At 39.1% G+C, this 24,316-nt stretch overlaps 1 protein-coding gene across 4 annotated transcripts in view; it reads left to right on the forward strand.

Annotated features, from left to right (window-relative positions):
- The window catches only part of fndc1 (fibronectin type III domain containing 1), a 43,247-nt gene extending 21,469 nt beyond the window's left edge, over nt 1-21,778 (forward strand). For 3 of the 4 annotated variants that reach the window (XM_086264306.1, XM_086264308.1, XM_086264307.1), the window contains exons 12-22: nt 1,604-1,715; nt 2,818-3,162; nt 3,888-3,962; nt 4,914-5,075; nt 10,376-10,612; nt 13,511-13,619; nt 16,796-16,875; nt 17,170-17,199; nt 17,696-17,857; nt 18,431-18,553; nt 19,863-21,778. In XM_086264306.1, the coding sequence (XP_086120432.1) occupies nt 1,604-1,715; nt 2,818-3,162; nt 3,888-3,962; nt 4,914-5,075; nt 10,376-10,612; nt 13,511-13,619; nt 16,796-16,875; nt 17,170-17,199; nt 17,696-17,857; nt 18,431-18,553; nt 19,863-19,978 (1,551 nt within the window). In that variant the 3' untranslated portion in view covers nt 19,979-21,778. The remainder of the gene's footprint in view (nt 1-1,603; nt 1,716-2,817; nt 3,163-3,887; nt 3,963-4,913; nt 5,076-10,375; nt 10,613-13,510; nt 13,620-16,795; nt 16,876-17,169; nt 17,200-17,695; nt 17,858-18,430; nt 18,554-19,862) is intronic. The other variant, XM_086264309.1, reaches the window with a different exon arrangement.
- The last annotated feature ends 2,538 nt before the right edge of the window (nt 21,779-24,316 follow it).

Here is a 24,316-nt window from a genome sequence, read left to right on the forward strand (position 1 = left end):
ACATTTTGCATGGTTTGATCTTAACAAGATTCCAAGTAGAGCTCTGACCTGCAACAAGAAGAAATGGGAGTGAGACTAAACATTTTTTGTGCGTGCAATTTATTGAGAACAATAAAATTAAACTGAAACCAACTGTTTTAGAGCTGATCAAAAGTTTAAGACCACACCTCCACAAAACACGTAACCCCCCCCCCCAAAACAGAAATCCAAGTTCCATACATGAACTCAGGAATGAGTAGCTCCACCGTTATTGTTGATCACTTCAAAAATTTGTTGCAGCATGCTTGATGCAAGGGTTTCCATGAGGTGAGTGGGAACATTTCTCAAAGTGGTAAAGACGGATGCACGAAAGGCATCTACTGTCTGGAACGGTTGTCCTTTTTTGTAAACTTCCCTTGCCATCCATCCCTAAAGGTTCTTAATTGGATTTAGATCAGGGGGACATGCAGGATGGTCCAAAAGAGTGAATTCTCCTGGAAGAATTCCCTTGTCCTGCGGGCATTGTGTACTGTAGCGTTGTCCTGTTGAAAAACCCAGTCATTACCACACAGACGAGGGCCCTCAGTCATGAGGAGTGCTCTCTGCAACATCTGGACATAGTCAGCAGCTGTTTGACGCCCCTGCACCTTCTGAAGCTCTGTTGTTCCACTGAAGGAAAAAGCACCCCAGACCATTATGGCACCCCCTCCACTGTGGCGTATAGAAAACATCTCAGGTGGGATCTGCTTGTTGTGCCAGTAATGTTGGAAACCAACAGGACCATCAAGGTTACATTTTTTCTCATCAGAGGTTAAAACTTTCTTTGACCTTTCAATGTCCTATGTTTGGTGCTCTCTTGCAAAGTTCAAATGATCAGTTCTGTGGCATTCAAGAAGACAAGGCCTTTGAAGACATCCCACCTCAGCAGTGAGGATGCGCTCCGAGAGACCCTACCTGACAGAAAATGTTTCAGTTTTAGTTTATTGTTTTCAATAAATTGCATGCTTTAAAAAAATGTTTTGTCTCACTCCCATTTCTTCTTGTTGCATCTTGAAGCTCTACTTGAAACCTTGTTAAGATCCAACCATGCAAAATATGATTTTTTTTGCCATTTTTCTTTTGACTGGGACTATATTTTTGTTAAAAATAAAAAATAAAGCTATTAATTTAGACTAAAAACTGGAAACAGAGTGGTGGTTAGACTCGAGGAGTTTACCCACCCATTTACGCAAAATGTTCTGGGACTGAACAATGAAAGTACAATATGTTTGTTGTTCAGAAGTGAGATGAGATGTAACATAAGCTGTGTCGGTGGTTAGAATTCGTCACCTTTGTACTTTGTACTTCGGCTGATATTAGTTTTACTCTCAGAAAAAAAAGTAACAGAGCTAATTGTTCAAAAAGCTGTCTTTCAAAGTAACAAATGTGGAAAGTTATTCACCTCTTTAAAAAGTCTTCAAAATTCCACAAGTCAGATGTTCCCACTTAAACTGTTTACTGTATGTCTATGTTTATGAGAACCCGTTTTGAATAGGACTATGACTTTCCTAAGCATCACAGTCAGGATGAAGCGTACTCCTCACATGAGGCTCCATCAATTTTGCAAACATGTTTCTTTCTTTAGGTGGTAGATTTGGAGCAGGGGATACTTATGAACGGGGATGGAAGAGTTCTCCAGGACTCCCAGGGCAAACCCAAAAGAGTGGTCCTCGGAGAGGATGGACGCACTATTTTTGGTGAAATACTTCAGCCATTTTTATCTTAACATCTACAGCTTGGACAATGTATTTAAAAAGTGCAGTGAGTCCATTATTGGCTAGATACAGACACAACTTTTGTATGTTTGCCTCTGTACACTGCCACAGTGAATTTTAAATCAGACAATTAAGATGCGATTGCATTACAGTCTTCCAGGTTTAATCCTTTGGGCTTCATAAATATTTTGCAATAATAAAATCATAAAATCTTTATGTACTGAACTAGAGTTTGCAGCCTAAAGCTTCATGGTTTCCATTTTTAGTGACCATTCTGCTGGATCAGTCTCAGAATCATTAGTGAACATCTGTTGATCAGTCTACATTACACCTTAGGAGCAAAACAGGATGTTTTGGCGCAGATTTCAGGAATTATAGCCAGTTTTATACACAGCCCCCTATTTTATCAGCTCAACTGACTGACAAGAAGTTTCATAACCAGATGAGGCCTGTCATGTACAGTATGACATGACAAATGAAGCAAACATAATGTCTGAAGTTCATCCAAAGTTGATTTTGTATTTTAGAGTTTTTCTCTGTAATTTTAAATATAAAGCCACAAGAGACAACAGTTATAAGCAATAGAGTATAGGGTTATAGGAGTATCCAAATAAAGAAGAGTACTTAACGGATCATAAATTATTTGGCATGTAACTATGTCAAAAACACTTTTAATCAGGCAGGCGTACCAATGTTGAGGTCTACAGTCAGAGATGCATCTGTCAGATTATTATTTATTTGTTTGTTTATTTATTGGTATTATTATTGCAGAGGCAGAACTACAAGAGCTGTATTGTTGTGGACTTGACTGCTTAATGAAATATCAGCTGAAAGTGCTTTAGAAACTTTGACCATTGTCAGCTGTCTGGATGCAGGTTAAAAACAAAACAGCTGTAGAAAAGCATTCTTTCACACCTGCTATTTTTTAATATTTCACAGTTATCACAAGCTTAATCTTTTTTTTTGCGTTACAAAAGAAACTCTGGTATTTTGCACCTTTATGCATTTTAGTGCAAATCTGGTTTGTATTGAAGACACAGGCATTAATATTCAGCTTCATTTCTACCCAATCACACATCGCCAGATCACATGGGTAGTCCTCTGGTAAGCCAGGACGGTATTGCGCTGTTTGGCCATGGGAGAGATAGTCAACCTGTGATCAATCCAAAAGACAAGGTCCTCATGGTTGGAGGGAAACGTGTACTTGGATTGGATCGGCCTCGCCCCAGGACCTCCACCACCACCACCACCACTACTACCACCATGGCTCCTACTACCACACCTGAACCCACCACCACTGACTGGACCACAGAGGAGTTTACCACTGGATTTCCATACCCAACCTGTCCACCTGGGACCTTTTCCAAAACAGATGAATATGGTTATCCCATTCTGGACTCAGATGGAATCTTGGACTGCTATCCAGAAGGTATGTTTTTAACTGAAAATTCATATGCTGCAGACATTGTCATAAAATGCTCATCAAAACAGAAATATGTACAGCAGGAATAGTAGAATATACTCCAGTTCACCTACGTACACTATTGTTTACTTAATAGCTTTTCCACAGAGCTGAAGTCAAGTTCAGAGCCAGAATGTTCACATAAAAAACTATGACTTCACTAAATCTCTCAGTTGTATTATTTGTCATGACCATCTAGCCCAAGGCCAACAGTGCTTCCCGTTTGCAGCCACAGATCCCACTATAACCCTTTAAATGTGTATATAAACGTGTGATCGGGTCAGTTTGTGTGTCTGGATGTATAAGTGCCTGTGAGTGTCTATGTGAGACCACAGAAACCACATGGACATCTGGAGGCTAACTATAGCCAGAGTCCTGCTGGTTTAAACACACTATGAAACCATCAGTTGTGCATTGCATTAATGTTATTACACAAACAAAATCAAAGAAACAGACTTAGACAAATGCATAAACACAAAAAAGTAAATTATATAGATGCATACAGAGTAATTTGAAAATATTCAAGCTATACCAACAACACTATACTAGACGATCAAATTTGCAGATACAATGTTACAGCAATAATAATAATACGTATTTGTCTTACATTATAAGCTAAAATAAAATGCACTTCGAAATGTGTCTGCAGTCATGTGATATTGATGCTATAGCTTGTTCTACTTCTCTGACAGAGGACTCCTCAGGAATGGAAATGGACTTCATGCTTACAATGACCAGGGTGCCTGATGCTTTAGTTCTTAAGAAAGGTATTGGCTGAGTTTGGCTTCGGACCATCATAGCGCCACTGGGCTGGGACCAACTAAACTGCACTGTATGCTCACTGTTTGTTGTCTGTTACGCTGCACTGTTTGTTTATTGTCTGTTTATTTGTCAGTGCATCTGTTTGCAGGCTATTCCCATCTCTTCCCTTTTCCTTGCTGTGTCCTTCTTTGTTTCTCATTTTGCTTGTTTTGGTCACGGTTCATTGCTTGGATTTAGGATATTTTCCATTACACGCTGTATTTAATCACTTTTCTTCCTGGATACACACTGCATGTAAACTGACTTGCTGAAGAGAATGCAATGCACTTGCATTGCATTCAATGTTTTAACATTCTTTTGTAATGTAATAGCTGAACTCAAGCTTGAGCTGCAGAGGTTGGGTGCTGTTAGCAGTTGCACTTTCTTATTTTATTACAGTAAATTTTGAGATCTAAAGGAATCTGTTGCATGTGACATTCTTAGGTTTGCTAGAAAGGTCACAGTAAGTGTTGCAGTATTTTCTTAGCATTTCCCTGCCGTGCCTCATAGCTGGTTACATGTGTGTGGACCATGATGTAATGCTAAGGTCCACTGGTGCAGCGCAGGAAAAAAATATGTGATGAAAGAAGAAGAAGCCCACTGAATCCCGCCACATTGGTTTGCTTTGGAGACTTTTGAAACAGTTGTTGTCTTCAAGTCTCTCCCCCCCAAGCCCCCCACCACCCCCCATCCCCCTCCTCTACTTCCCACATGGAAAATATGGGTAGCAAAAGTACAGCTTTGGGTGTTGGGTCACACATCTGCCCTCAATTAATTAAATCTGACATTCTCATTACACAGATCATGGCAACTCTTACAAAGGATTAATGAAACACAGCAGCAGATTATTAAACTAGGATATAAATAACATAAATCTATTTGGATCAAAACCTCACTGACACATGTGCTTTTGCTAGATGAGTTTGTTGTCCAGACCACCCCGCCACCAACCACCACCACCACTACTACCACCACCACCACCACCACCACAGAGATCACGATGCCAAAGGTGCACATCAGACCCGTCAACAAAGGCCCTTCAAACGAGTTTGACCTGAGTGGGAAGAAGAGGTTCACAGGTACTTAAAGTCTTTTTTGTATATCTTCTTACAAATCCATGCTTGTACATACTCGTGCCTTAATGCGATCTATGCAGTTTCACAACATGCCACTCTTCAATGGCAAATATTACTACAATGTAAAAAGAAAAAAGTGTGTGATATGACTGCTTTTATGAGGAAGGATCACACAGTGTGATGAGACTGAAACTGGACACTTCATAGTGTCGTTCAGGTCATGTTTTTCAGGTCATTGTTGGAATTTGCAGAGCCACAGCTATAACAGTTCTTATCATCAAAAAGAAAAAAAACCTCCACAGACCTGCTCATTACTAAAGAACAGAGATAAAGTAGATAATTAGATAACATAAGGAGGCATTTGGAAGCCTGTATTTCTATTTTAAAACCAGGTGTTTTAGGAGTTAGCATAGACTCAAAACAGCGCTATGATGAGACTGAATATTTGACTGATATTTCTCCAGAAACATGAGATGTTTAAGTAGGTAATGGTTTGTCAGCACCATGTTTACAACTGTTTTCTGGTGCTCCAAGTGGCCACAGAAAATATATAAAAATACAATATATAGGCAAAAGTATTGTCTTAATCTTTGAATTTGTGTGTTGCCAGTCCTGTTACAACAGATGTGTAAAGTACAGGGTCATGCAGTCTCCCTTTACAAACATTTGTGAAAAAATAGGTTGTTCTAACAAACTCAAATCAAGTGATGTGCTGTAATAGGATGCCACTATAGGCTCCTATAGGTGGCAGTACTTTTGTCCAATAGTATAAATCTACATATAACAAAAAATCTTTATGTACTGAACTAGAGTTTGCAGCCAAAAGCTTCATGGTTTCCATTTTTAGTGACCATTCTGCTGGATCAGTCTCAGAATCATTAGTGAACATCTGTTGATCAGAATCAGAATCAGAATCAGAATGGGTTTATTGCCAGATGTTGAGGTTTACAACATTAGGAAATTGCTGCGGTGCTTCAGTGCAGACAATAAGAATTAAAGTGCTATGTAGAAAGAAAGATGTGTGCATGAGATATACATGAGATATATACATGAGAATAAGAATTATGAGTGCTACGTAGAAAGATATATACATGAGTGCAGGTGGTGATCAGTGCCAAACATGAAATGATGCAGTGACACAGCGTAGGGTCATGTGTTAGTGGCGGGGACAGTCATGTGGTTATTGTTCATGTGTCCAACAGCAGAGGGGAAGAAACTGTTCTTGTGGCGAGAGGTTCTGGTGCGAATGGACCGGAGCCTCCTGCCTGAGGGGAGCAGGTCAAACAGACTGTGTCCAGGGTGAGAAGGGTCAGCTGAGATCCGAGCTGCACGCCGCAATGTCCTGGAGGTGTACAGGTCCTGCAGAGATGGGAGTCTGCAGCCAATCACCTTCTCAGCAGAGCGCACAACACGCTGCAGTCTCTGTTTGTCCCTGATAGTGGCTCCAGCGTACCACACGGTGATGGAGGAGGTGAGGATGGACTCGATGATTGCAGTGTAGAACTGCATCATCGTCCGTGTTGGCAGGTTGAATTTCTTCAGCTGCCTCAGGAAGTACATCCTCTGCTGGGCTTTCTTGATGACGGAGGTGATGGTGGGCTCCCACTTCAGGTCCTGGGTGATGGTGGTACCCAGGAAGCGGAATGAGTCCACAGAGGTGATGGGGGTGTCAGTCAGGATGATGGGGGGGAGTGGGGCTGTGTGCTTCCTGAAGTCCACAATAATCTCCACTGTCTTCTGGGCATTCAGCACCAGGTTGTTGTGGCTGCACCAAGACACCAGACGTTCAACCTCCCTCCTGTAGGCAGACTCGTCCCCGTCCGAGATGAGCCCAATGACGGTGGTGTCATCTGCGAACTTGATTAGCTTGACAGACTGGTGGGTGGAGGTGCAGCAGTTGGTGTACAGGGAGAAGAGCAGAGGAGAAAGAACACAGCCCTGAGGGGAGCCGGTGCTGATGGTCCGGGAGTCCGAGACATTCTTTCCCAGCCTCACGTGCTGCTTCCTGTCCGTCAGGAAGTCAGTGATCCACCGGCAGATGGGATCAGGCACATTCATCTGGGAAAGCTTGCCTCGGAGATGGTCTGGAAGGATGGTGTTGAAGGCAGAGCTGAAGTCCACAAACAGGATCCTGGCGTAGGTTCCTGGGGAGTCCAGATGCTGCAGGATGAAGTGTAGGGCCATGTTGATGGCGTCGTCTACAGACCTGTTGGCTCTATATGCAAACTGCAGGGGGTCCAGGAGGGGGGCCGTGAGGGTCTTGAGATGGGAGAGAACTAGGCGCTCAAATGACTTCATGACCACAGATGTCAGAGCCACGGGTCTGTAGTCATTTAGTCCAGTGATCCTAGGTTTCTTGGGGACAGGGATTATGGTGGAGGACTTGAAGCAGGCAGGCACATGACATGCCTGCAGTGAGGAGTTGAAGATGCCAGAAAACACTGGGGCCAGCTCGTTTGCACAGTGTCTGAGGGTGGCAGGAGACACACCGTCTGGGCCGGGAGCTTTCTGAGCATTCAGACTCCTAAACTGCTTGATCAGTCTACATTACACCTTAGGAGCAAAACAGGATGTTTTGGCGCAGATTTCCACTCACTACACTAAAATATAGACATAATATGTTAGTTCAAAGACTTAAATTACTTTAGCTTCTCCCATATTTTAAGTTTAATATTACAGATTTCTATATGCATGATATACCCTTTAGTTAAACAAGCATTTACACTGCACTCTCTTTTTCTCCCACTTCCTCCAATTAGCTGTGAGTATATCTTTATTTGGGTTACTGTGAGTTTAGTCAAGAGACAGCTCAATTTCTTATTCATATGGATGGAGGTCTTACCCTGCTGTAAATAATAACCGGAGCTCTGTTTTATTTTGTAGAGGAGTAATACATTTTGGACCTTGATTTTGGTTTTCGTATCAATAAATAAATGCACGACCTTCTCAGGTTGCACGTTGACAACGTGCCACAAAAAAGAAAATATACAACCACACCTTAATTGGATCATAATAACTACGTTCAGGAAGGACATTTTATTCAGGGTCTTTAGACTTCATCCTTAACTATGGCTCCTACTGTCTTTTAACTGTTCTTGCGTGCTTTCTTTGGCCTCTCATACCCCGTCACCTCATATGGTTTCACAAACAGACTGAAATGTTCTCTCAACAGAAATAAAAGCAACCTCTATGTTACTATTCCAAACACTACGTAATGTTAAAGGTCCTTTTAATAGGTGCCTTTTTGTAATAGCATGTAGACTCTAGCCACAGGCTTTAAAAATAAATTACAGCATTTCAAGAACATGATCAATAACTTCTTTTAACTGTGGATGTTTTCATGGTGAACATACGGAGAGTTTGAAAACAGACTGTTCTGTAATTAGTGCAAGACAGACTTCATAAAGTGAGAGCTGTTAAGTAGGATGACTAATGATAGTCAAAATTATTGCAATATTCAAACTACAAAAGCATCAGTTCCTTCGTGTCAATAAGGATTTCTGCTTCGCTGTGGACTCCAGATACGCCTAAACATCTGCAGAGCAACAGAAGATGTTGTACAAGAGTTTGTAAAGACTGAGTTTGTAGTTTTCCTCATGGCGCGTCTATTGACTTTGTGGAAAAAATACTGGGAGTGCACCTTTAAAGTAGAGTTGTGGCAGCATGAAGCTGTTGTAAAAGTTTTGTAGTCACTGTGGCCAATGAGAGTCAAGGTTTATCTATTCTGCTTGTGAATGAGCTCAGAGCACAATTAGCTTCTATATAAGACATAAATAAAAGCTTTACTTTAACTTACTGACAGATTTAATGCAACATGTCATTATCATTTAGAATGATCTTTTCAAGAAGCATTGTGAAGGGAGAGATTTATTGCTGTGTTTTTATCAGTCATGTCAAGCCACAGTGAAACGATAGCACAGCTTCTCTCTCGGTACACGACGACTGTCCTGCGACTACACACCTCACATAGCCATCTGAAAGCTATTACTTTCCTGAGTCCAAAATGGAAATCATAAAAGTTAAGGCTGCTGACCTCAGCAGAGAAGGAAGAGTCTTTTGGCTCAATGTGGAGACTTCCTCTTTCCTATTTATTAGTTTAATATATCTTAGGTCCTCTTTAGCAGCCTGCCAGTTTACTGATATGCGTTTCATCAACCATCCAACATTGACTTCCCCTTCCTGTCCTTGCCCATGCTTGGTTTGTTTTGCATTAATCTGGCAAAAGCAGACATGGGACAAAAAGTATTAACTAATCATTTTCAGCAGTTGTGTGAATATGCGTTGGACTTACTTCCAGATGGATGGAATTTGCCGCATTGGGCAAGAAAATGAGCATCAGGATATTTGGACTATTAGAATGCAAATTTATGCCTTACTAGACTAATATTACAGCTGACATTATATGAACTTTCCTCATACTGTTTCCCAGTGACTTTTGATACACATCAGACTTACACACGCCAGTTTTTGCCTGTGTGATTTTGGATTTGTTTGGGGGGTTTTTTGGGTTTTTTAACAAGCAGAAGAAGATAGTGTGTCTCTGTAGGGAAGTGCTTTAAGCAGTGAAAAATGAACACATGAGGAAAGTAAAACATTTGGATCATCCACAAGCACGGGCCTCCACAGATCCTAGACATGTGGACACAGCCTTACAAGCACCCTATAGGCACATAAATCTGCTCACTGCGGTGGCAGATGATGTATTTCAGCGTATGAATGCAGAGAACAAAAGCCATATGACCACATATCGAAGGCTTTACCAGCCGAAACCCACGCAGTTTAACTGTCTGAGGGTTGATGAGTTGATACTGACATGTGCTAGACTTTCGGCATTCAAAGAGGGCCAGTCATCTGGGGAGGTGGGAGCGAGGCCAGACTTCAGTGGTTCCCTCCAAATCCCAGTTTGACTAGGAATTTTGTGATACTTGAAGTATTCACAGCTGTAGGTTCAGCTCTCCTTTCCAGAATCACTGAAAACAAGTAAAATTTTAAATGGAAAGGACAGGGAAGGGACAGTCAGATGAGCATGTGGCTAGAATCTGACTTCCTTATTACAACTCAGAAAAGAGAATTATAGTTTTCACCGCATTTGCAGAGGGAAAATAATAAATCAAAATTGGGTAACCAGAAAAAGTACTAGAATCTTGTCATGTCTTTTATTGTGTGCATTTACAATAAATATTTTAAAAATTACCAACGTTATATGTTTTTTTTCTCCAAATTTTCTATATTAAGAAGATATCTTCCTCAAATTTATGTTATTAAAATAAGTAACCTAATCCTACATTTATTCTTTCCATCAGCTCCATACGTAAACTACATCCAGAAGGACCCGGGAGCACCTTGCTCTTTAACAGAGGCTCTGGAGTACCTTCAGGTTGACATCCTGGAAAACTTAATGAAAAATGACAGCCTGGCAACCAATCACAACCAGCCTCCCAAAAACAAGCCTCATAACTTCACTGTGGTCGCTATGGAAGGCTGCCACTCCTTTATCATCCTAGACTGGGCCCGCCCTCTCAAGGATGATATGGTGTCAGGTAAGAAATGTCATTAATCAAGATGGTTCTGTTATTTTACAGTGACTATGCATCGGTAGTTTTGTTTTGTTGGCTTTTATACATATTTTATCAGAGACATTTCCACGTTTTGTTTTTTTTTAATTAAACGTGGTGGAGCAGAGGGGACCCCCGTGGGGGCCACATGGGAAAAACCTAACTATGAGATATTTGTTTGAAAATTCAGCAAGTTCTAAAATTTGTATTGTGAACAAATCTCCCAACTTACTACTAACGAACTAACAAAATGCAGTGTTAATGACAGTCATAAATATGTTTAAATGTATTGAATGACAAAAGTAAAGACCAGTGTCTGTGTTTTAAATTCACCTTTGCACTGCATGTGATTACATTATTTGAGCGTTATTATAAAATGTTACTAAAGAAATGAAATGAAACTAAAGCTTTGAAAACAGGAAAGCTGTAGCTGATTTAAATTTGGTCAATGTTACCCTAAAGGTCGTCACGTCTCAATAGGTTTCAGTGCAGTTGAAACATTTTCCGGCAGATCGTTCAATGTGTGCAGAAATCACACATAAGCTCTTCACTTTTAAACTGACCTCAGTTTTGTGCGCAAGATCATCGCCCGTGACGACCAAGTACTTTTAAGCAGTTGAAAAGTCAGCTGAAGAGACAGACCAGGAGCTTGCTGTTGATTTTGTTTGACAGTTTGTCCCCCAAAGTGAGAATTTTAGTGAGGACTTCTACTGTTCAGTATTGAGGCATCTGATGGGAGAACTTTCAACAACAACAACCGGAGCTGTGGTGCACTCCAGAGTTTGATTGTGTGGCAGATTAGAGCACACTGTGAATACAGCTGTTTTTGGCAACAAAAACTACCCGGACCACTAATTAGATCAATCAAATCAGTCAAATTCCAGCAAAGTATTGCTGTGTTTACATTTTTCTGTGACATCCACACCTGTTTAATACATAGTCTGTTTCATCATATTCTCATCTGTTGTGGTTCACCAGATACCTTGAACATGTTATCAGCCTCCCTCCAGACTCACATTTTAGAACTCAGTCCAGCAGCTTATTGGGAATAAATTGTGAAAGCGCAGACGGCGTAGAACACTTGGAATAGTGTTCCTAAACTCCCACCGCTTCTCAGAGAAAACCAGAATTCATCTGACCTTGAAATTGACACATGGAAAAAGGGAAAAGAGAGGAGAGTGGAGATAACGGCCTTCTGTATGCGCTATCAGAGGTAGCAATCTGGCCAGCAAGAGAAGCAGTATGTTTTCTTTGGCAGGCAACCACAGACTCATGGTCATGCAGTGCACAGGTTCATCATCTGATGTGTATAACAGATAGGTCTGTGCTGTCACTAGTCTTTTCTTTCCTTGGATTCTTACCCACTGTTCTTGGTTACTTAAAGTTTTATTAGACTTTTGTGCCTTATCTGTCTGTGCTTTTTTGGCATCAGTGATTACTATTTCTCCCATTTAAACTGTCCTAAATAATAACTTCAGATATCTACTTTTTTCTTGCCCACAAATCTTATTATAGAAATGAAAAAAAGGAAGAATCGATCGCAATAAGAAGGATTTTCCATGTGCACAAAATCTGATGTAGTTTCTTCTTTAGTATTTTGTTGACCTCCATTGTTGTCACAATTTCCTGTGTTTCCTTTCCTTTCCTTTCCTTTCCTAATGGTCTAGGCTACTATATATTACTCTAGATATACAATATACATTAACTGGCATATATATATGCGGGATTAGTTCACACATCCAGAGCTAATCACAAAGGACTGTTTTTGTAATTAGGGGGTGTTTGCACAACCATGCATTACGACTTGCGGGTCATGGCTTTTTTTAATAACTATTGCATGGAAACAGCTGTTAGCATCTGGTTTTGTGAGTTTTCACCTGTACCCAACTTCTGGTTCCATTTACTCTGATGCATTGAGGGCATTTTCTTTGAAGGCTTTAGACAAAACATACACTTTATTCACTGAATACTTTAATTGTTGCTTTTGGCTTAAAGAACTACCTTCAAGAGACACAATTTATACCCATAGTAGGAGAAATTGCCCTCTATAGATTACACAGACAGACAGCAAAAGCAAGGATACTACTCTATCAAACCTCGATTTAACTATGCAAAAGGAATGAGGAATAAAAACTCAACAGAAGAAAAACAAAGTAGCTAGTATTTCCCTTCTCATCTGTCAGCAGCCAGCTGTGTTGGTCCAGCGCCAGTAAAAACAGAAAGTCCTGCTCAAAAGTCCAATAGAAACAGTCGGTAGTTTGACGTGCAGCTGAACTGGTCTCCATAGTTTTAAAGTGAGCGATCGAGGGCTGTGTGACCTCAGGTATTCACCGGATTCTGAGGATTTGTCTGTGTGTCTGAGAAGAAGAAGAAAGCAGACAGAGAGGAAGGCAGGCTGGAAGACAGTCGGTATGAGCAACAGAAAATGCAGAACTGCAGATTTTCTTTATAGTGTTTGAGACCACCTACTCCCACAAAGGAATAGTTTGACATGAACTGTAAATATGAAGCTGCCACCAGCCACTAGGAGGCTTAACCTCATCACCGCAAGGTTGGCTGGGCTGCCAGTGGAGACTTGAGGAACTTATTGCACGCTGCCAAGAACTTCTGGTATATGGCCCTTATTTTTACACCTTGGTTTTGAACTGTGTCAGGTTGGCTCTTTCCATATGTTTCAGTCTTTGTGCTGTGCTATGGTAACCAAATTCTGGTGGCCAAAAAAAGAAAACAAAAAGGATGTAGGTCTATTTCTCAAGATATCAAACGTTTCCTGTTATGCTGACCCTCAAATTGATATAAACATAAAAATTCTACATCTGCTTTAGAGATTTTCATTTTAATGACTAAGGAGACCTGCAATTAATTTTGTGTTATTCTCTGCAGGCTACATGGTCCAGAGTGCCTCATACGATGACATCCTCAACAATAGGTGGTCCTCTAAAGCTGCCACTGGGACACACCTGGCTGTGGAAAATCTCAAGCCCAACTCTAGGTAACATATTTTATTGTGTATGTTTACAGTATGTTAATGTTCTCTAGATGCATTTGCACGTACAATGTGTGAACATCCAAAATACTTTCCAGCTGGAGCAGTGTACAAGATCATCTCCCATGTGGGAGTCATAAAAACAAAAGAAGCTTATTTTACAAACAAAGACTTACTTAGCTGCATGAATCTTTTACCTTGACCTCTGCGTGACCAAATATGCATGTTGCCTGTGTGTTCTGTGTGATTGCATGTAGATGTTTTTGTTTTGTTTGGAACATGGCTGACTGTGATCAAATTAGTTTTATATTATTCAAAGCATGTACATTTTATGCAGTAGTGGCAGGAAAAGTCTTTAAAGTGGAAAACCAGCAGTTTGGTTAAGAAACAGATATGAATCTTTTTTTGTGACGTGCAGTAAAACTCAGATGAGACCCGAGAAAATTCAGCGGAACATAAATACAGCACATATTATCTGACACTTGCACAGAGATACAGCCATCTCAGTCTGTTTCAGTTATTAGAGCATGTTTCCACAGCCGTGTGTTACGAGACATGGGTCATGGCTGTCAAAATAAATGCATGGAAACATGAACCCAAGACAGAAAGAGAGTCTTGGATTCCTTTGTTGTTCACCTGTGCTTTTAGGGGTTTCTGCTAAAAGAATTTACGATACTCTAAATGGTGCAGTAACTTATACCTAGTTGCAGTAATTTAAAAATAGATTAATTTTTTCGAAATCGATACACAAAGTTTATGTGTTATTTAGTCAGTTGGTGCATTTAGGCCATCCAGATAATCTTCAGCAGTTCTCAATAAATATAGTGATTAAGTACTGGCAAGTGCAAGAAGACACAAAAGTGAAACTACTTTATATCCTTTAGCAAAAACAACATGTGTGAACCATGCATAGTTCAAATGAATGCTATTAATGGACACTAAAGGCTTTTATATAGTATATTGCACAGTCTAAAGCAAGAGTCTTTTTAGGTTTGTGAACTGTCAAAAAAACAGATGAACACAAAAAGCTTTCCAAAAGTATGCAAAGGGTTTTTATTCCCGCCAACCAGTTTATATCCAGGATCACGGAATGGTTTATGGGATAGTGTTAGCATTTCCCATGCTGGAGGCTCCTTCATGGTTTCCAGAACTACTGAGCAAATTTGTATTGCATTGACTAACAGCATAACTGCATATAAGTGAAACTTATCCTTTTTTTTTGCATCCACAAGTTTCCCTCTTTCTATCAGTGAGTCATGTGGTGGGTAATACTTTATAATAACTACACAAGCATTAATAAGTTATTAGTGAAGACCTCAGATGGGTTATGCATGAATTTTACAATAAATATTTCTATGTTGCGTATTGCTTTGTGCTCTTCCTGTTGTGTCATTTATAACAGCTTTGTAAGGCATAAATAGGTTCACTTTAGAAAAACTCGTAACTCCTTTAATAGACCATGAATTACAATATTAGATAAGTATTTATAAAACCTCAATTAACATTCTCACAAATAACTGATATCTTAATCATTACATGTATAAATGTATATCTATGTACTCTGTTAATTACTAAGACTTTTTAAATTATTTCATAAACCATTACAGCTCCTAAAAAGCTATTTTTTACTTGATGTAATACTTAAAAGTGGTGAATCCATCATTTGTAAAGTATAAAATGCTGACATTAGTCCCTTTATATGAGCTTATTTAGCAAGAACCTTTTATGTCTGTGTTTATAAATGACATATTACAGAGAAGTAATGCTTTATAAAGGATGACTTGAGTATTTCCTAATACCTTACTAACCCTTAATAGTGTGCTTTGTTTTAAAGTATTGCCATATAGTGCATACATAACATATATATTCTACTTCCATTGTATATAAGGTTTTTTTAAATGTAAAACTGGCTTTCGTCAAACAAAAGTCTAGCAGTTTTCACTCTAAATAGCTAATGAATACCTGAACTTGTAAAAATGGAAATCTGCAACCATTTAACAACATGTAGTAATTCATTTAAAGCCTTTTTATGCATAGAAATTGACAATTTTCTAATTTCCCTACTTCTGGTTTTCTAAGCATCTATTTCTCCTGCTGTATGTAAGAGAAGTTTACAGAATACAAATTGGTTGTGAATTTCTTACATATGTGAATATTTTTGAAACAGTTTAAAATTGGCTTTTGTGGGTTCATCTTGTGGTTCAGCTGTCATTTATTATGAAAAGCATATTATGAGGCCAGGCCAGATTTGGCTTGAAAAGGTACAACATGTGCAGTTGCCACATAGAATTTCTTTTTGAATGAAGGTCTCTGCATTGAAAGTTTCAAATAGCAAGCAACTTTGGTCCTTGATACTGTATTTATTTTCACAATGTCCTTTTTTTCCTACCCACTCAGATTTCTTCTCGTCTTTCTTCTTCCATGACGTCATCTCTCTATAGCTGCATTGCTTTCTTCTCTCCCTCTCCCGTGACATAATTTGGTGAGCCTCTTCATATGGCCGTGGTGATTGGATCCAGGCTTCATGGCTGTATGTGTTGAAAGTTTTTAGACTTGAAATTGACAGATGATGAACTTACTGTGTGTGACCTTGCACAGTATACGAAAGCTCACGCGCACACATCATGCACAGTGGAAAAATTTGCAGTCTCTCAGTGTTGTCACTGCTGTTTTTTTTCAAATGTGACAGGACTTTATAATTCCTCAACCACCTGGAGATGAAATGAGATCACTGTTTGGCTTTGTTTTGCACTCTGGCAAGAAAGCTCGTGACATCTAGTAACGCTTTTGGGTGACAAATTTCTCTTTTGATTAGAGTCTCTCTCGCTTTCTTTACTTTTCCACATCCTTCCTTTTTGTTGTCATTCATTCTTCTACTTTCCTCTCAGCTGTTAACCTTTGCTTTTATAGATGTGTCTTTTTCCTCTCAACAATCCCTTTTGCCTCACCTCAGTCCTGCTCTCCTTTTCCCTTGAACGTGAGAGCCTTTTTATTGTGCTGCGCTCACTTTGGATTCATACAAGCATAAATCGGGCTACTCTTAAATCTTAAAGAATGTCAAGTGATCTGCTGCGATCGTTATCATTTTCCTATTTTTAACCAGTAACAACAAACAGGTGGAGTGGCACGTTAAATGCTAAAACTTTTATTAAAGCTATACTTTGTGCTCTGTTGTCATTCAGGTACTACTTCAGGGTGCAAGCGAAGAATGTGTTTGGTGTGGGACCATTCAGCGAAACGCTCTCCTATGTTACTGAATCAGGTTGTATTCTGTCATCACCTGCAACTGTAAACTTTGAGATACCCTAATGATTAAAGTTCAGACTGACTCTACATTTTCTTTCCTTACTGTACAAAAATAGAAGAATAATTCTCGCGGTTATATTCAGCGCACAATATTCACACAGAGAGTCGCCCTTGAAGAGAAGCCGACTTGCACATGTACACTGCATTACACGGTCTATTGGTTTTTCTTTCCCATCATCAGGTGAATGCATTAAACTTGATATGCAGTCTTTTTCGCCCCTGGTGTTTACTTTCTTTTTTGTTTTTTCAGATGACCCTCTCCTCATTGAAAGACCACCTGGTAGGTCTGCACACTAACAACACATTTCCAACTTAGAGACAAGTTATACTGAAAAATAATGAAAAGTTACAGTAATTTAGGATGGATTTTCTCTTCCAAAGCTTTCCTTATAATAGTAACATAGCTAATGTTGAACTTCTGTGATAATTAACTGGATATTGTGTTCACTATTTTCTAGTGTGTGACAGTTGCGTTTGTCTATTGTTATCCTTTGTATTTATGTTTATAACAATATGACCCCAGGAGTGATCTGGCCACAAGTGATTTTTCATAACAATGATATTTTGACTTGGTTAAAAGGCAATAATGATGATAAGTAAAAAATTTAAATGCTTCTGTGTGTAGGCAAAACATATATTCATCACTTGATGAATTCCTGAATAATATAACACTTGACATATAAAAAAAAAGAAACCAAAAGGTAAAAATATCAAAGAACATTTTAGGTAGAAATGCAACTTAATGCTCTTCTTCCTCTATTCCTTAATGCAATCAGGAGGCGAGCCAATCTGGATTCCCTTTTCTTTCAAGTTCAACCCAGTCCACAGCAGCTGTAAGGGCAGCCAATATGTCAAGCGGACATGGTACAGGAAGTTTGTGGGTGTGGTTCTGTGCAATTCCCTACGATACAAGATCTTCATGGGAGACAGTCTAAGAGGTAAATATATTTCTGATGCTTAAAAATCTGAAATAAAGACTGTTTCTATGGAGGAAGAGGTGTGGCAGTCACCACCGACTAAAGTGTGATCACACAACCAATGATAAAGGCTATTAGGATGCAAAGCACATAGCCACAGACCTGGAGTTATAATTGGTAATTACTGTTCTTTGCTAAACCTTTTCTTTTTGGCTACCTGCTTAACTGCTATAAGAAAGATGACAGTGGGAAGGAAAACCTCCCTTTTAACAGAAGAAAGAAACCTGCCAGGCCCTTCATGAGCCTGGTCCAAAAGGAAAGTTTAAACCTAATCTCAAAAGTAGAGAATGTTTCTTTCTCCCAAACTGGGACCTGGTTCCAAAAAAGAGGAGCCTTAAAGCTGAGGGCTCTGCCTCTCATTCTGTTTTCAGAAACAGGTCTGAAAGAAAAGTGCTCTATTCAGGTAAAACGCTTCTATAGTTTGCCTGGCTCTGCCATTATTATTACACCATTTGGCAAGATTTATTATGAATTGCCTCCCACCATAGCAATGGGAAATGTTATAATAAAGATACCTCTCCCTTTTACCCACAGACCCATTTTACAGTATAGGAGATACATTTGGCCAGGGAGAGGACCACTGCCAGTTTGTGGACTCCTACAGGGATGGAAGGACAGGCCCAGCCTACTTGTCAAATAATCTGCCCACAGCACAAGGTAAATAAAAACAGACTGTGCATATTGTTTTAAATTTGCAGCCTGCACTGTTAGCCCTTACTTATCATTTGTTTCTATGCCGTCTGCCTTTCTGGCTCTGTAAAGGGCCAGCTGGTTGATTTATACCCATGCAACATATAAAGATGCAGAATGTTGTTTGCATGAATGCTCGTTAAAGTGATTTTTGTGTTGTGTTTTAGCCCAAATTTCACATGCTTTTCATTACCCCAATTTTTCTAATTAAACCATAAGTTCTTAGATTAAAGTCATGAATTGCTGGTAGTTATTAGTTTCGGGTCATTTTGGTACACCATGAAAATGCTTAAAACTTGCTCCATATAAGCAGTTGACTATATTTATGGTAAGTATGCAATCTTCTAAGGGTATTTTCTTATATGCCAGGCATTTTAGCATTGTGGCATCAGGCGAATGTACGATTAGGAGTGTGGTGTGTGTGTGTGTGTGTGTGTGTGTGTGTGTGTGTGTGTGTGTGTGTGTGTGTGTGTGTGTGTGTGTGTGTGTGTGAGAAAGAGAGAGAGAGAAAGAGAGAGAGAGAGATGTGGTGCTGAGCAACCACACAGATGTGTATCAAACCCACCCCGTATTATATATACAGCTGTGATTGACCTGGCAAGGGAAAGACCAGTTGGGAATATGTATGAATGGGAGGGAGGCCAGTCACATTGTGCTGGAGCAAATGAAACAGGTCTCAGATTTGTCTAATTCCCACATTAATGGCAGTTATCTCTGAAAGTTTTACAATGTAAGAAATGATCAAATTCACAACCTCCGGGGTAGCAGCTTCTCTGTGCTGTCCTTTTCTATCAAACATTACTGAAACAAGAGTAAATAGTGCATTTGTTGTGGACTACTTCTATTACTATTGTGGAAGCAGTACCTTTGCATCAGAACAGGGTATGTAGGATTGCCTAAAACACCATATCTATTATGCTCAAAGAATATGCCACTCTGCGCCACAATGAGAGTGTCTCTGATGCGTTCACAAAACTGCAGTTCCATACAAATAGATGCATTTGATAAATTCTCAAATAGTGTTATTGTTTTCAAATTCCATTAGAAACCAACTTACATGTCATTTGCCATAAACTCATGTCCACTGATGTGCCAGTGGAGAAATGCCATTCATACCTGTATAGGTTTTGACCAGCGCTTTTTTACTACTCACACATTGAATTGTTGCACATTATCTCATTTTGTTGTGCAGTTTAATGGATGGGGATGCTTCTATTTATTTACCTGTCTAAATGAGGATGGCTTTTAGCTATAAATAACTTTTTCTCTATTGCAGGATACTATCGTTCCTACAGACAAGAGCCAGTTACATTTGGGGTTATTGGCCGACGCACGCCCCATCCATTTGTGGGCTGGTATGAATGCGGGGTGCCCATTCCTGGAAAATGGTAACACAGTGAGAAGAAAAGACATTGTTGGGCAACTGTTCTGCATCCTGCTGCAGGCCTTCACCTTTTCCGGTCCTGCCCTAAAAATGGACTTTTGCCTGCCACTACAAAAAGACACCACTTCGAATTTGTTACAGCTTCACACAAAAGGAGAATATAGTACTTTTAAACAATTCAGTGTATATCTTTACAATGCACTTTTTATATAAAGCAGTCTGTATATGAGGGGGAAAAAGAAGCATGTGTGCTCTTGCTTAGTTTAACTCTTGTCTCAGAGTGCCCTATTTCCAACCATTCCAGTGACAGGTCCCCACCCAGTGTTATTTATTTGACCAGTAATGCAGTGACATTGGACCAAAGAAGAAGCTGCAAAGCAAACTGTAAGAATGGGCACTTGAGGTGTGTGTATAGGTCATTTTTAATCATGACATTTGTATTTCATAATGTAATAGCTTTATTGTGTTCATAAACAATCATACTGTTTTTACAACTTTTGGTATTCACCAGAATCCATTAAAAGTTACTGTGTAAGTTTTGTATGTGTACGGAGAAAGAATAAAAGACCAAATATTTGCTCAGGAACTGTGGGAGATTTAATAAAGGTGGTATGGGAAACATAGCAATCCAAAAACATGAATCATATTGGACTTTCCTCTCCTGACACATTCTTCTCTAGCAAAAGCTTTTACACATGATCCAGAGCTACTTAATCAACTTAATGGAAGATCAGAGTATCAGATACGGTTTAGCTGAGCCAGTTGGAACACCACCTATTATAATCTCAAAAACAACACATTGTGGAGAGCAGCAGGTGCACAAAGAAAAACTGAAAAGCAATCATAGTCAGTGAAAACTAGTCAGCTTCGACATGTACCTCTGTGTATTGCAGAGTTCTGATAATGTCATTTTACTTGGAATTTAACATTTAATCCAAAATAGAATTTCTGCGTGTTAGCACTACATAGTTAGCATTATATAGTTAGTATTATGTGTTTAAATATTGCACATTTTCGCATTTACACTCACCAGTCTTTGCCTTCAGAATTGCCTTAAATATTCATCTTCATGGTATAGATTCAAAAAGATTCTAGAAAAATTCCTCGGGGGTTTTGCTTCATACTGACAAGACAGTAACAAAGAGATCCTTCAGATATTTTTGTTTTGCACGTCCTCAAAGGAAATTTCCTACAGGCGCTCTTTTGAACTGAAATCTGGTGACTGTACAATGAAATCATTGCCATGTTCAAAAAGCCTGTTTGAGTTGATCTGAGCTTTTGACATGGTGTGTTATCCTGCCGGAAACAGCCATCAGAAGATGTGTACCCAGTAGCTATGTAGAGGTGGACATGGTAGGATGGAGCCATGCTTTCATGTTGTTTCTGCCTAAAATTAGAATTATGCAAAAGTAATCAAGACTTTAACATCAGGCAAAATATTTTAAATCTTTTGTTACCCAATTTTGGTGCAAATTGTAGCCTCAGGTTCTTGTTCTTAGCTGACAGTAGTGCCACTTGACTTGGTCTTTTGGCGCTGTATCTTACCTGCATCAAGGTTTGACTTGTTGTGTGTTCAGATGCTCTTCTGCATCTTACAGCTGAAAGCAGTTTTACCTTTCTCCTCTGACCTCTGGCATCAATGAGGTAATTTTACTCAGAGAACTGCTGTTCAGTGGAAATTTTCTCTTTTTGGTCCATCCTCTATAAACCCTAGAGGTGGTTATGTGAGAAAATCCCAGTGGATCAGCAGCTTCTGCACATCTGACACCAACACCTTAAATCACCTTTATCCCTGCCTGCACACACACACACAAACACACACCAACACACACCACCCACACACACACACACACACACACACACACACACACACACACACACACATATATATATATATATATATATATATATATATATATATATATATATATATATATATATATATATATTAGAGATGGACCGATCCGATATTACGTATCGGTATCGGTCCGATACTGACCTAAATTACTGGATCGGATATCAGAGAAAAATAAAAAATGTAATCCGATCCATTAAATATCACGAAAGCACCTCACAAAACTTGCAACACGCCGTAACTCACCTCAGAACGTTAGCACGTCGGAGCAGTATGCATCACGTGATAGAGCGGCTGTGGCATGCGGGACCTGTCGGTGGTCTGGATAGCATGTGGAGCTTCGCTAGCAACCTGGCATTTCATCTCCGACAAAGTTATCCCCGAGAGAAGTAAAGCAAGTGTGTAAGTCCATCTCTGAATGTTTGTAAAGCATTCCTGCGTTAAGCTTAACAAGCGACTGCCTCTCGCTCTCCGGCTGCTACTTCAATCGTGAAACTGCTTAATGATCAGCTGATCGGCTTTTCTGTCGCGAGTCCGTCTGTCTTGTTTGTTTTTGCCCCACTTTGCACCAGAAAGAGGAAACCAGCGGCTGAACAACAGCAGCACGTTTAAGCTTGATAAGCTGTTGTTAGAATTTATTTAATATTACTTTCTACTCGAGGATCTTTTTCTATGTAGCTGACGTAACTGTGCAGGGGCGGATCTAGCAAAGTTTAGCCAGGGGGGCCGATAGGGCATTAACAGGGAAAAGGGGGCACAAAGATATACTTTTCTTTCTTATTCTCATTTAAAATGTCTAGCTTTTAATAAATAATTATCTGACACCCAAAGTTTTAATTTGATGTAAAATGAATAGAAGTCAATTACTGTATATAGTGACTATTAAGTCTAATATATATACCCTAGTAAGCTATAGTACTTTTTCCTTTGGGATGGTACCATCTGTGCTGTCTGCAATTTTGTTGAAGAAAGCTGTTGAATCTATTTAATATTTCTTGAAAAATAATTGATTTCTGTGCATTTTTTTCACACTTCATCAAATTAAGGTTGATTACGTCGATTAAGCATCATGAGGTGGAGTGTGAGGGGTGGTTCCCTATTTTTTATTTATTTATTTTTGTTGTTGCTGGGAGTTGGAACCCTATTAGTTAGGTTGCTTAATATTTACGCTAAGTACTCTTTAAAATACCAGAATAGTGAGGATGGTGTAGGTTTAAGTTTATTAGATTGATCAGTATTGCTGAACTATGAAATATTTTTTTTGTATACAGGTATAACAGAATAGCTTTAGTGTAGTTGTTGTTTTAAACTTGAGTATGAACTTGCAGACTTGCAAAATGCAGCAAGATATTTTAAAAAAAACAGTTTTGTTGATTAAAAAACACTATATCGGATTCATATCGGTATCGGCAGATATCCAAATTTATGATATCGGTATCGGTATCGGACATAAAAAAGTGGTATCGTGCCATCTCTAACATATATATATATATATATATACATATATATATATATACATATATAAATGAAATAGCATAATTTCATTATGATTACATTATTCATGTAATAAAGAGGAAGAAAAAAGGAATCACTGATGTATCTGAAATGTATACTTTGTTACTTTGTTAAATGTTGTTTGTTACCAGCCCCTGACTTAACTTTTGATAAACTACTACAATGTATAATTTCTTCTTCTAAACCATTGTATAAAAATGGGTGATTGAACACAGTTGTATTTATATTTAAAGCATCAGAATACCTATTTTTTTAACCACAGCAGCTTGATGTACGAATCACATCTCCAGGGTCGGATTTGGAAAGACTTTCAGTAAGATTTTGTTGAGCCAATTACCACTGGTATACTTTGGATAATGTAAAAATAAATATTAATCTAATTATCTGCCTATCTTATTGTTACAAAATTCAGAGAAAGTTTTTTCAAGGAATCAACTTTATTTCCATACTCAAAACCATCTGCGGTGCTCATATTTTGCTGTGTTATTTGAGTGGAAATGATTCTGCTTCTTGGTGAAATAACTGACAGAAGAAAACTTAATCCTAAGTGGGTCTGTGCCACAATAAACCTGGTGGAAAGTATTTCACCAATTAAGCTGAATGAATAGAAAGCTTTCTTTGTATTGATTGCCGATTATTCAGTGCTGCGTTTTTTTTTAGATTTTGAGGTGAATCTTTTGTGGTTAGATTTATTTTCCAACAGCAGAACCACAGCTACTCTTTTGAGAGCTTGCCTAAAAGTCATTGCAAACATTTTTCAGTCATTTGTGACTGTAAGGAAAATGATGATATTAACCATCTCTGTGTCAGAGGAAAACCAAGTACTACTCTTACAAATCCCCATCGTTCTTATGAGAATGGAAAACACTTTTTCTATCCCTGCAAGATGAAAAAGATTGAAATCAATCTTTACTACTCATAATACTACTTTGGCCATCCATCCATCCGACCAAAAGCCCAGACCTGCTTCTCCCCA

Source organism: Aulonocara sp. 'chitande type north' Nkhata Bay, linkage group LG15 (genome assembly GCF_057382095.1).
Source record: "Aulonocara sp. 'chitande type north' Nkhata Bay isolate Kocher_YH1m ecotype deep benthic linkage group LG15, A_spYH_male_GT1.1, whole genome shotgun sequence".
In the NCBI taxonomy this organism is placed as follows: domain Eukaryota; kingdom Metazoa; phylum Chordata; class Actinopteri; order Cichliformes; family Cichlidae; genus Aulonocara; species Aulonocara sp. 'chitande type north' Nkhata Bay.